General features: G+C 39.3%; 1 protein-coding gene across 1 annotated transcript in view; it reads left to right on the top strand.

Moving 5' to 3' along the window:
* Window positions 1-13,902, top strand: part of LOC134340756 (uncharacterized) — a 33,053-nt gene extending 19,151 nt beyond the window's left edge. The window contains exons 5-12 of the mRNA XM_063038240.1: window positions 593-667; window positions 1,521-1,658; window positions 3,319-3,374; window positions 6,780-6,987; window positions 8,402-8,548; window positions 11,904-12,024; window positions 12,508-12,620; window positions 13,268-13,902. Of these exons, the coding sequence (XP_062894310.1) occupies window positions 593-667; window positions 1,521-1,658; window positions 3,319-3,374; window positions 6,780-6,987; window positions 8,402-8,548; window positions 11,904-12,024; window positions 12,508-12,620; window positions 13,268-13,375 (966 nt within the window). The 3' untranslated portion in view covers window positions 13,376-13,902. The remainder of the gene's footprint in view (window positions 1-592; window positions 668-1,520; window positions 1,659-3,318; window positions 3,375-6,779; window positions 6,988-8,401; window positions 8,549-11,903; window positions 12,025-12,507; window positions 12,621-13,267) is intronic.
* Window positions 13,903-18,212: the final 4,310 nt, after the last annotated feature.

Here is an 18,212-nt window from a genome sequence, read left to right as displayed (position 1 = left end):
TTTATTATCAAAGTGCATATATGTCACCATATACGACCCTGAGATTTGTTTTCTTGTGGGCATACTCAATAATTTCATAGAATAATAACCATGACTGAATCAATGAAAGACTGGCCATCTTGGGCATTCAACAAGACTGCAGAAGACAACAAACTGTGCACATATAAAAAGAAAGAAATAATAATGATTAATAAATATCAAGAACATGAGATGAAGAATCCTTGAAAGTGAGTTCATTGGTTGTGAGAACATTTCAATGGAGCAAGTGAAGTTGAGTGAAGTTATCACTCAAATTATATTCAGTGTTACCATTTGCATGGATCTGTATCTTGAAAACAAGACTAGAAGCAGTGGTGATTGTCTTTGATGCTAATGTCAAGTATCTGTTAAATGTCCACCAAAGAGTGTTAGAATACCATGTGTGATGGGTACAAAGCTCTCCCAGCATCCCTCAACCAGCAGCAACAAAACATAGGGCTGATAGATCTCATAGCTATAGTGCAATGCTTTTGTTATCTTTGGAATTTGCTTTTAGTGTGACTGCTCTGGAATGCAGGGAGAAAAATAATTGTATGATTTCATTTGTTTCTAGAATGCATCTTTTAAGAGACAAGGAGATGATAAAATGTCAGTAAGAACTTGGAGTCCTAGCACAGGATTTAAGTGGGTAAGAAAGCAAAGTACCTTTATTCCTGACTAAGATCACTAAAGGGTTCTGCTGTTGCCTCTGTATCCCAAGGAATAGGGGACCAAAAAAACAATTTCAGCCCTCCTATATCCTCACCCCCCCCCCCACACTTTAAATATGAAGTTCTTTACTATATCTATACTTCAGGTGGAAACGCAGCTCACAGATGGAATTACAGTATATTATCAATTTCCTGGATAAAGCATGTTTAACGTACAGTTTATTTTTCTTCCAATTCCTGTCCCTCTTTCAACTTTCTTAGTGACCAAGACAGACCATTCAACATTGGCACCAGAGGTTTGACAGGTGTTTGTTGTTGGTTGATTTGCTGGGTGTGGTGACTTGAGAAAATAGTTGACCCAAGATATGACTACAAACTATCTGAATTCTGCATTCCAAACGGAATTTTGATAACCCCTTCATATTTTCATGTGGAATAGATAGAGGCCGTTTCAGCCCATTGAATCTATACAACCCATAAAGCAATCTCATTGTCCCACTATTTTTAATATATTTCTACAATTTATCCGACTTAACTACACACTTGGGCCAATTCACAGTGGCTATTTAACCAACCAATCCACACATCTTTAGGATGCGGGGGGAAGCTTGAGCAGCCAGGTAATGCACATCCATTCACGGGGAGAATGTGCAAACTCCAGACAGACAGCATTGGAGGTCAGGATGAAGCCTAATTCACTGTGAGGCTGCAGTTCTACTAACCATGTAGAACAGAACTGGACAATAGGATATTGCCGTAGTGGAAAATGCTTTGAATGGTGCTGATATGTCCTACTAGATATGTAACTTCATTCCATTTGACTGCTTTCAGGAATCTGCAGCCTATCATTTCTTCAAGGAAAACCAGCTGTTTGCCAGAAACTTTGTGGATACAATCATCTTGGAGGTGATTCAAGATGAATTGGTACCTGATATCTTAACAGAAGTGCTATTGAATGATGACACTAAGGTACTGCTAATGACAAGTTTTGACTTTGTAAAATAAAATGCACAATCCAGATGAAAGTATGATTGTTGTATAATAATTTTTATAAGTCTAGAATATAGTGTGACCCAAAGTGGCCATAACTGTGTTTGCAGGCCACTTGATCTTTTTCCAGCCTATTTTGTCAAACTGTATCAGCATATCCTTCTATTTCTTTCATTTTCTCATAGATATCAAGCTACATATTAAGCATATCGTTGTTATTACTCCTCATGGCAGTGCATCACTCATTCTTGCCACTGAATTCTCAGTCAAGTTTATTGGTTACTTGTATTCCCCTATTAGTAACCATCGCTTTATTTGGAGATGATCCAGTACTCCTTAATGATTATATGCTATCAGTCTTGTATCATCCTTCCTTTTCATTGTCCATTACTTTTGAATATTTTTTATGATATGGAACCTTGAACAGTGCACAACATTGGGTGTTCTGATCAAGAGATGTGGAATCCAAAATAGTAAACAATTTTTGTTGGTATTAAGACAGTAACTATGTACTGTATTCCAAATGGCGAACAGGACTATTCCCCTAAGAATCTTCTAACTAAGGCTCCCTGATTAGAGAACTCCAAATAAGGTCTTTCCTGTCGACTTGGATCATATATTGTACTGTAATCCTTGTAGAGAATGGTAATACAAGGAAGCTGATAATGATGGAATAGGGCTTGCTTTATTGCACCTCGTTGGCATTTGTTGTACAAGGTTAGAAATGAAGAGTGCTCTATGGGGTGAGGCATGGAAGATCCACAGAACCATTGGAATGCATTAAAATTATCAGGAAAGAGCTGAAAGTTACTGCATAAGCTACTATACATGGCCAATGCAGACCTATTTCTTATCTTATTTGCTCAGCATTGTTTATCGACAACGTTACACATTAATGCCCAGGTCCAGTTTTCTGAGGTCACTCTATTTGTTATTCCACAGACGTTTGCCTAACTTGTGTTTTAAGCATTGCTTTATTACTCTCTTCCTCCCTCCCAAAACTTGTGTTTAATTGTGTCATTGAATATTCTAAAGATGTTCAGTTTGTTTCAGAGATTTAAATCATTTTGATTCATTACATTGTCATTTAATCTAATCTGCCCTAACCGTACTTCATTTAAAAATATATCACTCTGGGATACTATCCCAAATGCATTATGGGAATTTATTGCCATTACAAGTTGAGCTATTCTGCAACCCCCAGATTATGTAAAATTTAAAACTACTCAGATCATCCTAGTGCTCTTGCTACATTTCCCTTAACTTTATATTGTCCATCATCTCACTGTTGTTGGATAGTCTTTTAGGCAGTTCCCTCCAGAGATCTGTAACATATCCCCTTTCCTGAATGAGTTGAAGCATCCATTTCTGAATGCTTTCTCTCAACTGCTGAAGTTTTCCTTATTAGAACAACCTTAAATTTTCTGGCTTAGCATTAGCTGAAATCCTTTGTCTCTGAAACAATTCTTGTCACTTTTCTTTGTAACCTTTCTAGAACTTTCATTCACATCCTTTTTCACCCTCTCTAGAATCTTCATGTTCTTCCAAGAGTATGTGACCAGACATTGTCCTTATATTTGATTTATCCCAGTTCAACATAACTGTCTTGTTATTATCCATGCTTCTAATTTCCCCCCAGTATCAACCAGTATATGCATCAAGTATGAAGAAATTCCTCATTCGGAATGAACAGCAGTAAGTAGTGAAACATTTACATTGCTTATGGCTTCAATATATTTTACAACTGTGACTGCAGTTCAAAATTAATGTGGGAAATGCAGTAACAAATTTGTGCACAGGAAGTCTAAGCAGCATTGTGAGCATGCAAATAGGAATGTGAGTCAGCCCAATGATTATTTAATGCATATACTGCATTTAGTCCCTGATGCTAAGAATTTCTGGGTGGCGAGATGGAGATAAGGCACTCCTTCCCTCCACTAGCCTGCAGATCATTTGGGCAAGGTGTAGCACTTTCTTAACAACCCCCCCCCCACAAAATCAGGGTCACATGAAGCCATGGGAGCAGGTGGTGCATTATCACAAGTCCTCGTTATGTGACAATCTCTGAAGAGTATTGATAACGGCTGGAGTAACCCATCTTGCAAAGAGATTGCCCAGAAGAAGTCAATGGCAAACCACTTCTGTAGAAAAGTTTGCCAAGAACAATCACAGTCAAAGTCCATGATGGCACACGTCATGCGACATGGCACATAATGATGGTGATGATGTTAAGAATGCACATGTGCCCCTTCAAAAACCAACAAATTTCAATCCTCTGCATCCCTTCATGCACAAGTGTGTTGGTTGAGGGTTACATGTTAGCTCAGACATCAAATAGTGTTATTAGAACTATTGCATCCATTTCAGAGATCAAATGGGGCCAACATGCAGGTAGATCGGGAAAATCAGGTTAGTGCAGGATCCCAAGATAAGGAGTTTATAGAACACCTACAAGATGGCTTTTTAGAGCAGCTTGAGGTTGAGCCCACTCGGAGTCCATTATTAAGGATGAGATTTTGAGGTACTTGGAGGCACATGGTAAAATAGGCCAAAGCCAGTGTGACTTCCTTAGGAGAAACCTTGCCTGACACATCTGTTGAAATTCTTTGAGGAAGTAACAGGCAGGATAGACAAAGGAGAGTCATTGAATGTTGTTTACCTGGATTTTCAGGAGGTGCCACACAAGAGACTGCTAAACAAGATGAGAGCCAATGTTATTGCAGGAAAGATACTGGCGTGGATAGAAAATTGGTTGACCAGCAGGAGGCAAAGAGTGGGCATAAAGGAGACCTTTACTGGTTGGCTTCTGGTGACTAGTGATGTTCCTCAGGGTCAATGTTGGACTGCTTTTTATATTATGTGTCAATGATTTGGATGATGGACGTGATGGCTTTGTGGCCAGGTTTGTGGACGATATAAAGATAGGCGGAGGGGCAGGTAGTATTGAGAAAACAGGAAGTCTGCAGAAGGATTTAGACAGATTGGGGGAATGGGCAAAGATGTGGCAGATGGAAAACAGTGTAGGTAAGTGTATGGCCATGTACTTTGGTAGAAGGAATAAAGGTGTATACTATTTTCAAAACAGGGATCAAATTCAGAAATCAGAGGTGCAAAGGGACTTTGGAGTCCTCGTGCAGGATTACCTGAAGGTTAACTTGCAAGTTGAGTTGGTGGTAAGGATGGCAAATGCAATGTTAGAATTCATTTCAAGAGGACAAGAATATAAAAGCAAGTATGTAATGCTGAGGCTTTATAAGGCATTGGTCAGGCTGCACTTGGAGTATTGTGAGCAGTTTTGGACCTTTAAGAAAGGATGTGCTGGCATTGGAGAGGGACTAGAGAAGGTTCACAAGAATTATTCCAGGAATGAAAGGGCATATGAGGAGCATTTGATGGTTCTGGTCCTTTACTCACTGGAGTATGGAAGAATAAGGGGGAGATCTCAATGAAACCTATTGAATGTTGAAAGGCCTATATAGAGTGGATGTGGAGAGGATGATTCTTATGGTGGGAAATCTAGGACCAGAGGGCACAGCTTCAGAATAGAAGGACATCCCTTTAGAATAAAGATGAGGAATTTCTTTAGGCAAAGGCTGGTATATCTGTGGAATTTACTGCCATAGACGGCTGTGGAGGCCAAGTCATTGTGTATATTTAAAACGGAGTTTGATAGATTCTTGATTAGAAAGGGCATCAAAGGTTATGGGGAGAAGGCAGGAGAACGGGGTTGAGAGAGGGGTAATAAATCAGTAAAGTTGGAATGGTGGAACTGACTCAATGGGCCAAATGGCCTGATTTTGCTCCTGTGTCTTATGGTCTTATATTCAGTGGAAAAGTTATTTGTTTGAATGTATGAAGTTTATTTTGATTTCTATTTAAGATATGTAAGTGCAATGTAACTTATCAATATTGTACACTTACTTGCCCATTACCAACTCTTTCAAAATACCTTCATATTATTGCAATAGTTGACTGCATTTAGTTTCAACCAAGACAGTGCGAATGAGCTTTAAAGGATTCGTAGTAAACTTTCTGACACCACTCCAGGTGTTCTTTAACACACTGAACACTGGGACTGTTGAGCACACCAGATGCTATTCTTGCTTTTAGAGGCTAGTTATCCAACCCAAACCCAACAGGGCCTGTATATCAGATTCTTTTGGATCAAAACAAAATATAAATCTTTGGGCTTAGTTGGGGTTAGGATCTTCTGTAATGAGGTCAGGTTTTAATTTCATAAGAGCAGACCTGTAAGCACCCCACAAGAGATGGGCTGGTAGGTTGATAGTTTAAAGGCATTGTTTACTGAGACTTCTGGGTGATCATTTACTTTAGAAAAGCATTGACTTTGATAAGGCTTAATTGTTTGCAGTTGGCAAATAAATAACAGACTGGGTGTATGAGTATAAGGAGTTAACCAGGTTAAAAGATAGGGTCTATTTTGCACAGGAGCTTCTGGAGCAGATTAATGGCATACTGTATGTCTACCTATGGAAAGGAAATTGTTATTGGTGGTTGTGGTCTCCAGGAATTTTCCTGATCATCTTCAGTGGTGTAGTAGAAAGAATGGGTAGTTGAAGCTGAAGTGGACTGTCCCATAGCATTTTAAAGCAATAGCAAATCATTTTTTTTCCTGCATCATAACTAGTTTTTCTGGCCTTATGGTTTCTAAGTGAAGGACCTGGGGATACTAGTGATGATGTACAGAAGTCAGGTAGGGTAGAAAGATCTGTTGATCATTGCTTTTCACTGATTCAAGTATTTTACAATCAATAGGCAGGGCCTATGTTATGAGGAAATGCAAAAGCTTTGGAATTTTGAGAATTGAGCACAATATTCAAAATTCATCAAAGAGGATGTCTGCAACTTAGTTCATATGTTTTCTGACTTTCTGAGTTGTGATGAAGGTTCCTTGATCTATTGACTTTGTTTCTCTTTCCGCAGCTTCTGCGTGAACAGTCTAGCTCTTCCAGCAATTTTTCTTTCTGATTTTTCAACATTTACAGTTCATTTTTTTTCTCCAATTCCTAAGTAACTTTTATGAGCATGTGGTATGTTTTTCCTAATGGATTATTTTAAATTGCCATTTATATTTTTCAGACAAACAGCCCAATTGATTGCATTTAAGCAACGACCAGCAGTGTTAATATTGGAAACACTCTTGGAGGAAGAAATCAGTGACCTCACAAGAGCATTGATCAGAACTGTTTTAGAGGAGTTTGTTAACATTCACCTGACCACTGCCATCATCAATGAATCTCTGACAGAACTCATCATGGAGACCATTGAGCCAATGGTGCCACAACTTGTAGGTCTCCTTAAATTTCCTTGAATCATCATCTGTCATTGACCAAACAACACATAGAAAAATTAATTCTTTCTGTCATTCAGTGTTGTCAAAATAATAGATGGAGAAATTATCTTCTATTTGTTGGGATAGAAAATAATGTTCTTTTTTTCTGATTTTGTGCACTTCGAAGCACCTCACAATCAAAGAAGTATTCTTAAATTGTTGTCCCTGTTGCAGAAAGTAAAACATGAAAGTCAGTTGTGCACAGCGTTCTCCCGCCAACAATAATGTGATAGATTAGGTATATTTTTGGTGTTAATTGAAGGGTAAATCTTAACCAGCACTTTGCTGTCTTTGAAGGTTTTGTTTTTATCTACTTACATAAATGTATTTTCTTTTAAAAAAAACAATACTGCAGTGCACCCCCAGCTCTGCACTGGGGCATCAACCTTGACTTTTGCACTCGAGTCTCTGGAGTGCTACTTCAACCCATAACCTTCTGATTCAAATTTGACAGTAGCACTAACTGACTCATGGCTCGGAAAATGATGTATGATATTTTAATGTGGATGTTAAACTATGGTAGATTTCAGATCTTTAAAGTAGCATTATTATTACCACATAGAAAATATTGGAACCAGGAACATGCAAAAAAAAAACACTGATATTGATTGAGAACAAAGTGTCCGAAACTCCTAAAACATAGTACAGCACAGAACAGGCCCTTCTGCCCAAACTGTCTCTGTTAAACGTGATGATGAATTAAATTAATTCTGCCTATACACGATCCATATCCCTGCATTCCCTGCATATTTGTGTGTCTATCTAACAGCTTCTTAAACACCACTATGATATCTGCTTCCATCACTCCCTCCGGTAGCCCCACCCAGGCGGCTGCCACTCATTTTTTAAAAAAAAACTTGCCCTGCCTATCTCCTTTAAACTTTCCCCTTATCATGTTAAGTGCAGTCCTCTAGTATATGAATTTTTTTATCCTGGAAAAAATAGATTGTGACTGTACCCTATCTATGCCTCTCATAATCTTATTAAACTCTTCTGCTCTTTTTTTCAAAAGTGGCATTGTATCTTCAAGTTCTTGGTTAATCATCTCATCAAAAAGACTCCACAGTACAACAACCCACTGTACTAGAATGTTGATCTGTTGAACATGGACTCAGATTTTAAGATGGACCTTGAACAAATAATTTCTGATTCAAGCCCTTGGCACTGCATGAAGAGGAAAAGTTATCTTTCAGCAATATTATTCCTTAAGCAATGCTGACAGAAGTAGTATTAGTAGCCATTCATTTCATTGCTGAATATGAGGATTTGCTGTTACAGAATAATTATTTCATTTTCCGATATGTAGTAATGTGTCTAAGGACACTCATAGGATTTGGTAGTAGCTGTATGTATTTTTTTAATCACACAGGTGAAAGAAACAGTAAATGAGATGGTACTGGAGGAGATCCTGCAGGAAGATATTGTTCCAGATGTGTTAGATGAAGAAATGAGGAATGTTGTGCTGCTACAACTAAGTGAACCTGTCACCGAAGTGTATGAAGAGCAGTTGGAGGAGGTAAGAGTTGATGGTCATTGTTCCCTGTATCGCTGTAAAAGAGCCTTTAAAAAAAATCTAAGCAACACACATCAAAGTTGCTGGTGAACACAGCAGGCCAGGCAGCATCTCTAGGAAGAGGTACAGTCGACGTTTCGGGCTGAGACTCTTCGTCAGGACTAACCGAAACGTCGACTGTACCTCTCCTAGAGATGCTGCCTGGCCTGCTGCGTTCACCAGCAACTTTAATGTGTGTTGCTTGAATTTCCAGCATCTGCAGAATTCCTCGTGTTTGTGTTTAAAAAATCTATCTATTGTCCTGCACTTACGGTGGTAAGTAGAGGCACAAGTATAGCACTAGAATATAAAGTTAGAGTAAGCACATCCAGCAGTCTGAACAATAAAATTGGCTAGGCATTCAAACTCTGGGGAGAGGAAACCAGCAAATGTTAGTGTCACCAACTCATGATCTCTGCTGACAAGGATACCCTTGTGCTCATTTAGACAAGCTGTGCTTGGTTGGTGTCTTTCTGCAGTCAAATGTCTGGCTAATAGTTCCTTTAAGGCTTATACATGAAGAAATACAATGAATTCTGTTAATTGGGACCCATTTGGACTAATACATTTTGGCCCAATTAAACGGCTGCCCCAATTAGCTGAAGTTTCATGGAAATGGTTCAAAAGAGATTTATAAAAAAAAGACAAACTGAGTGACAAATTATATAGTTAAATGAAATACAGAACAAATTAGAACACCACCAATGCTACTACAGTACTATAAAACTGTGTATTAGTTCTTCATAGTTAATCAACAGAGGAATTCATCCAGTAAATAAAATCAACAATGAACAAAATCAGCGCAGACATATAAAACAGATAATGAACTGCCTTCATACAATGCTCTGCCTTTAATACTATCATTCCAAAAAAACTGATTCCTAAGCTCCGGAACCTGGGCCTTAGCACTCAGATCTGCAGCTGGATCTTCAGCTTCCTCACAGACAGGACCCAGGCTGTAAAAATAGGGGACAAGCTCTCCTCTACAATCACTCTGAGCACCGGTGCCCCACAAGGCCGTGTACTCAGCCCCCTACTGTACTCACTGTACACCCATGATTGTGTAGCCAAGTTTCCATCGAACTCAATATATAAGTTTACTGATGACACAACAATTGTAGGCCGTATCTCGGGTAATGATGAGTTTGAGTACAGAGAGGAAATTAAGAACCTGGTGGCATGGTGCGAAGACAACAACTTATCCCTCAACGTCAGCAAGACGAAGGAATTGGTTGTTGACTTCAGAAGTAGTAGCGGACCGCACGGACCCCATTTACATCGGTGGTGCGCAAGTGGAACAGGTCAAAAGCTTTAAGTTCCTCGGGGTCAATATCACAAATGACCTGACTTGGTCCAACCAAGTCAGAGTCCAATGCCAAGAAGGCCCACCAGCGCCTTTACTTCCTGAGAAAGCTAAAGAAATTTGGCCTGTCCTGTAAAACCCTCACTAATTTTTATAGATGCACCGTAGAAAGCACTTTTCTAGGGTGCATCACAACCTGGTATGGAAGTTGTCCTGTCCAAGACCAGAAGAAGCTGCAGAAGATCATGAACACAGCGCAGCACATCGCACAAACCAATCTTCCGTCCTTGGACTCACTTTACCCCGCACGCTGTCGGAGCAGTGCTGCCAGGATAATCAAGGACACGACACACCCAGCCAACACACGTTTTGTCCCTCTTCCCTCCGGGAGAAGGCTCAGGAGCTTGAAGACTTGTACGGCCAGATCTGGGAACAGCTTCTTTGCAACTGTGATAAGACTACTGAACGGATCCTGACCTGGATCTGGGCCGTACCCTTCAAATATCTGGACCTGCCTCTTGGTTTTTTTTGCACTACCTTACTTTCCATTTTTCTATTGTCTATTTATGATTTATAATTTAAATTTTTAATATTTACTATCGATTTGTAATCCAGGGAGCGGGAAGCGCAGAATCAAATATCGCTGTGATGATTGTACGTTCTAGTATCAATTGTTTGGTGACAAAGTATAAAGTATGCTATTGACGACTGCATTCTCCAAATCTTCATTTTCATTGTAATATTCAAGATGATTGTCGACACCTTCAAATTCTTTGCAGTTCCTAACTTGTTGAAGCAGTGAAATAGTTTCATTTTCACACCTGGCAGTTTCTGGCATCTCCAAACCTGAATGGTTGAAACTGCAGTGAGCAACAGCATTTTGGATCTCCCCCCTGCCCCTCCAACTTTCAAATCTCTTACTCATTCTTCTTTTAGTTAGTCCTGACGAAGGGTCTCGGCCTGAAACGACGACTGTACCGCTTCCTAGAGATGCTGCCTGGCCTGCTGCGTTCACCAGCAACTTTGATGTGTGTCGCTTGAATTTCCAGCATCTGCAGAATTCTTGTTGTTTGCAACTTAGTAGAACCTGTTTGGCAACAGTCTCTTGCCCCAATTAAGTGGCATCGTGTCCCAAATGAATGAAGGGAATCCCAGCAATTTTCTCGATTTTTGTGTTTATTCTTTGAGTTGTCCCAAATAAGCATCTGCCCTGATTAACCGATGGCCCAATTAATCAGAATCCACTGTACTGGAAGACTCCTATTACTTCTTCAATCCAGTGTTTGTGAGCCACAGGTCTTCAATTTGAGTGTAAGTAACAGGATAAATTCCAGCAACACACATCAAAGTTGCTGGTGAGCGCAGGAGGCCAGGCAGCATCTCTAGGAAGAGGTACAGTTGATGTTTCGGGCTGAGACCCTTCTCGGGGTCTAGGCCTGAAACGTCAACTGTACCTCTTCCTAGAGATGCTGCCTGGCCTGCTGTGTTCACAAGCAACTTTGATGTGTATTGCTTGAATTTCCAGCATCTGCAGAATTCCTCGTGTTTACGAGGATAAATTCCAGTGCTGAGTTTGAGGGATCCAGTTAATTGTTATAAATAAACTGGGTAGGTACCCTGTCATCTGAAGATTTTTCATGGGGACAATTTGTTCTAATTTGTTCTGTATTGCATTTTATGAGCAAGTCCAAACAAAACAGTAAATATTATTTTCTCTTTGGACACCTGCAAAGGACCCAGGCCAATATCCAATTAGGGCTGGAGTTCACTGGTCAATTTCAGGTGACATGAGTGCACCTGATATTTACTGATAGGCGTCAATGTGTTCTGTCAGTTGATTCTAGCAAGAAGCTATGAAGCTGTTGATATTGTGCAAGAATTGTATACACTTGGGTATGTTGTATAATATAAAAGAGATAGAATCTATAAATGTGGGAGGTGAATATATTAGTGGACAATATTTTGTAAATCACAAGCATATCTGGGCATCACTTATTAATAGACATGTTGTGGCAGGTCAGAATATATGCCAGCAAGAGACTGATTGACATGTTTGTTCTGGAGATTCTCCTGAAGACTTTGGCAAATAAAGGAAGAGCATTCTCTGAAGAGGTTGAGTTGGACAGGCTGTCAGACAGTAAGTTGTGTTCTTCTTATCATCACACACAGTAGAGCATTTGTGATTACAGCCAGCAATGTACTGACAGTGCAGAATATCGGGTTTTCCTAAGTTTCAACCCACATGGTGAGTTTGTTATAACATGCTGCCAAAGGTTTTCCAACAGAGGAGGAGGAGGATGCAAGAGTTCATGAAATTCCTTCTTTTCCTCTGGATTTTTGATGTTGCTGAGGACACTGCAGAATTCCAGGTCCAGCCCTTGTACAATAATGTGTGGAAAGATGGGATGTTATTGAAAGAAATGGAAAATTATCTATTTGTAAGTAACATTTGATTTATGACTGTAGTAAAGCAAGAATTCAGAATTTCCTGCGTTACCACTGAAGCAGCTGATCAGGTGGATTATCCAGCAATTTGTATTGAATGTTTCATTTGTTTTGTCATCAGCTCTTTGTGTGCTGGTTGATAACTGAGAAGTTACCTCATCCTTTTTTTTTTTAGGTTCAATGCTTGACATCCTTTTAGGCCAGTACCTCAACATCAGCCAATACAGTTGTGCAGCCATTGACAATGTGGCACTGCGGGATTACCATTTGAAGGCTTTTACAGATGTGGTGAGTGTATATTTTCCACAACTAGTCCTCAATATATCCTTTTGGGATTTTATACCGTCACCCCTCCTGCAAAGCCATTGCTTATTTAAATACTTCTGTTAGTTCTTTTATAATTATCAGGGCAGGGGATTTCAAGAAACAATTTCTGGTTCAAGCATCCCCTATCGGCAACAAGCTGTCTTCAAATACTCCTAGAACAGATACAACCCAAGTTAGGAGGAACAGAATAAAATTCCTCTGTTCTTTTCTCCATCGGTATGCTTCAACTCCTTTTCCAATACACCGTAAACTACTGATTCTGTCTTGGTTCCTAACAATTATACATTGTCATTTTGGGCTGGCTAAGGGACTTTGCTTATGCATACAAATTAATGAATGTTGTGCAGCACCAATAAAGACAAGGAGACAGGAATCACATTAGAATTATGTCGTGTTACCTGCTGATAATACATAGTTGTAATGGAGTAGTGAAGCAATTTCAGTTCCTCCCATCTGACATTTCTCACTCTTTTTACTGGAAAAGTTCTTAAGAATTCTTGGGGTCTGAGGAGAATGAGGAACCTATGATGTAGTGGAGCTTGTCACCCTGCAGTGAGGTTGCCAGTCCTTTGAATTAATGGGGACTCCCGTCTGTTTGCCTTGAACAGGCACTGGATGTGATTCTGACGGAAATGGGTGAACATATGGATGAGGACATGGCTGATCTTTTCCAGTATGAAAGACAAATGGAAGAAGCAGACTCTAATGTAGAGTAATGAAATTGGTGCCTTGGGCTGATGATGTTGTATTCATTCTAACTGTGGTTGCTTATATTCCAATTTGCTGTACCAAAAGAAGAGAAACGTGTTTACCATTGTATCATGTAACCTTAAACATATTAAGGATCTTTATAAATTCTATTTCTTATTTTGAAATGACAATCTTACATGAACAGTAGCTATTAAGTTGGCCAGAGCTCAGGAACACTGTCCTGCTCTTTGAACACTTTGGTTTGATCTAAAGTCCCTATATAAAAGATTGCCAATAAAGCAATAATCATTCCTTAAATGGACATTCATCTTTATTTATGGAAGAGTCATTTAACAAAGGATTTTCTCACTTCAGAAGTTTCTTGGGAAATTGTCTTGCACTGAAGGCCCTCACAATGAGGTATTCACAAGGATATAAATGTCTAGCACCATTCCTTCTCCACAGGCAGACAATTTCCATTCCACCACAGTTATAGACTTTAAAAATGGCTGTCCTCATTGTTACGTTTAGTAATTGTGGCTTCTATTTTGAGAAATTTGATGCACAGTTTAATTGATATTGTTAAATAATCATGTTTCAAATGTTTTTTTAAATAGAATAAGCAATAACTGATGCTCCAATTTAATGCAAGTCTGAAGTTCAATTTGTTCAAAAAGTTTATTTATTCAACAGCAGATACTCGGAAATGAGCAACTATGAAGGAAGACATAACACTAACTTTTTTAATGGTGGGTGGGAGGAAATTGTGATGGTTTCTGAATTTTTGGTGGGTAATGGCCAATAACAAGGTGCCTATCACTAAGTTAAAAATAGTTGCTACAGGTGGATTTGGGAGTTAAGAAAATATAGTCATCTCGACCCAAACTACCCTATCTGTCACTTTGGGTAATGCCTTTGGTTCAGTGCTGACACTCTGAGTGAGCCAAAAGTATCATGGATTCAATTCTTGCTTCAGAAATTCAAGCACGAAATATAGGCTAACTGTAATTCATTAGCGATTATACAGTAAATAGAGGACCAATTTCCCGGCCTGATTTCAGTATATTAAAAATTATGTTCCTCATGTTTCACTTTGGTTTTATATAAACAATATTACACAAGAAATTTGCTAGAAAGGTGCTAGTAAGACAAGACTTCATTTATCCTGAGAGAGTAGATTAATTGTGGTTATCATTAGAGAAGGTGTTTGAAGAAATGAAGAAAAGAAAACTAATGCAGTGAAATATTATTGGTTTAAAGAGCCTGATAATATGGTTGAAGGAAATTTAATATTAATTTGTAGGAGCATAATTAGTCCACCCGGCCTATCAACTCTGCTCCTGCATTCAATCATGGCTGATACTTTTTTCATCCCTATTTCCCATTTTCCTCATAAGGCTTAACCTCCTTCCCAGTCAAAAACTTATCAATCTCCACCTTAAATGCACCTAATGCCTTGACCTCCACAGCCCTCTGACGTAATGAATTCCACAGAGTCACCATTCTCTGGTTGAAGAAATTTCTCCTCATCTCAGTTTTAAAGAGATGTCCCTTTATTCTGAGGCTATACATTGGATCCTAGACTCTCCTACAAATGGAAACCTGAGTTTCCATGTCCACTTTCTCCAGGTCTTTCAGTATCTGATAGGTTTCAATTGATAAATCCTCTCATCCTTCTGAACTCCCAAGTACAGGTCCAGAGACACCGAACATTCCCCATAGATTAAGCCTTTCAATTCTTGTGAGTCTGCTCTGGACTCCCTCCAGTGCCAGCACAACTTCCCTTTGATACAGGGCTCAAAGTTGCTCACAATGTGGCAAATGTAGTCTGACCATGCCTTATAAAACCTCAGCAGTATACCCTTGATTTTATGTTCTAGCCCTCTTGAAATGAATACTAATATTTCATTTGCCTTCTTTACTCCTGAAAAACACCCACAAAATGCTGGAGGAACTCAGCATGCCAGGCTGCATCTATGGAGTGGAGTAAACTGTTGACATTTTGGGTCAAGACCCTTCATTAGGTCTAACTCAACCTGCAAGTTAACCTGAAGGAAATCCTCAACTGGGACTCCCAAGACCCCTTGCACCTCGCGTAATAAAATGATCGAATGAAACATGAAAAGGGAAATATACAAAGTGATCAATAGTGTTATTCCTAAACATTTTATTATTTTCCATAAATATATTTGTTTCTTGTTATTTTAAAAGTTTAAAAAAATACAAGTCAAATGCATTTATAAATGTTATTAAGTGAAACTCCTATAATTTTTCAGTTGCTAAAAGGATACCATTTATCTGAGGCCTCGTGGGCACCACAGTTAACTTTTTTGTTACAGTAGCATAACAGCACGACACCAGTACAACTCGTGTGTTCCAGAGTTTGGAGTTCAATTCCAGTGCCATCTGTAAGGAGTTTGTATGTGAATCACGTGAGTTTCCTCCCACAGTCCCAAGATGTACTGGTTAGTAGGTTAGTTGGTCATTGTAACTTGTCCTGCAATTAGGCTAGTGTTAAATAGGTGGGTGGCTGAGCAGTGCAGTTGTTGGGCGGAAGGGCCTGTTCCGTGCTGTATCTCTAAATAAATATAAAATAATCAGTGATCTCTAATCTTGGTTATATTTCACAACTATTCCGTAAGATATACATATTTGTCCAAATGCTGGATAAGGGAAGAATCACTACATTTGAATGACATCCACATTCAAAAAGCAAGTTTACCATCTGAAAGGTTCCCAGTACCAGTGAAACTCCAGTACACATCACTGCATTTACTCCTTGGCTGACTTCCTCCTTACCCAGGAGAACTTGGACCATTCCATTCTTTGTGAGTTGACATTACATGGCAGCAGGAAAGATCTTGTTTCAAAAGGGCCCAAAGAATTTCCATTTGGAGGAAGTGCTGAACCCTGAACATCTACTTGGACTGTGGATTAAATTCCATCTTTGTAATTGGTGCACAGTTTGGAACTTGTCCCAAAATGTTACTAAACATCAACTGAACATAGATTTACATTTTTATTTTAATTATTAGCCAAAACCAAAATTTAAGGGCTGAAGGTAACATATTGATATGTCCAGTCCAAGCATTGCACAACTTATCCTCAAAAGGTAGACAGCAATAGCTATCGCAACAATTAATCATTAAGATCATTATAGCATAGTTTAACGCTTCTGCAGTTTAAAGTTTTGAAATTCATATTTTTTCATATTTCTTTATGATGTGTGAGGAGCTAGTCATCTCCTCAAGTCTATGCCAGATCTCAGATCATTCCTGTCAGTTACAACCCTGACTATTTCCTTCTACTTATTCTTCCACCACCTCCCCTCACTTCCAATGTCCCTCCACCCACTGAAATTAGGGACAGTATATACAGCTGCTAATTAAACTACCAGCATGGCTTTGGAATGTAGAAGGAAACTGGAGCATCCAGGAGAAACCCATGTGGTGACAAGGAAAATAAGATCATAAGATATTGGAGCAGAATTAGGCCATTTGGTCCACCAAGTCTACTCTGCTATTTGATCAAGTCTGGTTTCAGAGTTCAAAGTTTAAAGTAAATTTATTGGCAAAGTATGTATATGTCACTATATAAAATCTTGAGATTAATTTTTTTGCAGGCAATCTCAGTAAATACAAAAAAAAACAATAGAATCAATGAAAGACCACACCCAACAGGGCAGACAACAACCACAGTGAAAAAAACTGCAAGTACAAACAAGGGAGGAAAAATAAATAAATAATCAATAAATATCGAGAGCATGAGATGAAGAGCCCTTGAAAGTGAGTCCTTAGATTATGGGAACAGTTCGGTGATGGGGTGAGTAGGGGTGAGTAAAGTTGGGTAATGTTATCCCCTCTGGTTCAAGAGCCTAATAGCTGATGGGTAATAACTGTTCTTGAACCTGGTGGTACATGTCCTGAGGGTTATTATCCCTCTCAACCCCACTCTCCTGCCTTGTCCCCATAACCTTTGACACCCTTGCTAATCGAGAACTTATCAACCTCCGTTTTAACTATAACCAATGACTTGGCATCCACAGCAGTCTGTGTCATTGAATTCCACAGACTTGCCAGCTTTGGCTAAAGAAATTCTGTCATACCTTCACAAAATAATGCCCTTCTACTCTGAGGCTGTGCCTTCTGGCCCTAGACTCCCCCACTATTGGAAACATCTTCTTAATATCCACTCTGTCTAGGCCTTTCAATATTTGATAAGTTTCAGTGAGATTCTCCCCCATTCCCCCAGGCCCTGAGCCATCAAATGCTCCTCATACTTTAACCTTTTCAATCCCAGGATCATTCTTGTGAATGTCCTCTGGACTCTCTCCAATGCTAGCACATCCTTTCTTAGATAAGGGGCCCAAAACCGCTCACAATACTCTGAGTGTAGGCTGATCAATGCCTAATAAAGCCTCAGCATTACATCTTGCCTTTATATTTTAGTTATCTTGAAATGAATGTTAACATTGTATTTTCCCTTCCTTACCAGCAACTGAACCTGCAAGTTAACCTTCCATGAAACTTGCATGAGGACTCCCAAGACCCTTTTCACCTCTGATTTCAGAACTTGCTCCTGGTTTAGAAAATAGTGTACCCCTTTATCCCTTCTACCAAAGTGCATGACCATTCACTTCCCTACACTATATTCCATCTGTCAACTTTTTACCTATTCTCCCAAATCTGTTCGGGTCCTTTTGCAGACTCCCTGCTTCCTCAACACTACTGCCTCTCCACCTGTCTTTGTATCGTCCGCAAACTTGACCACAAAGCCACCAACTTGCATTGAAATCATTGTTATACACTTAATGGCCACTTTATGAGGTACACCTGCTTGTTAATGCAAATATCTAATCAATAA

This window comes from Mobula hypostoma, chromosome X2, assembly GCF_963921235.1.
Source record: "Mobula hypostoma chromosome X2, sMobHyp1.1, whole genome shotgun sequence".
NCBI lineage: Eukaryota > Metazoa > Chordata > Chondrichthyes > Myliobatiformes > Myliobatidae > Mobula > Mobula hypostoma.
This window is presented reverse-complemented; position numbering and strand designations above follow the sequence as displayed.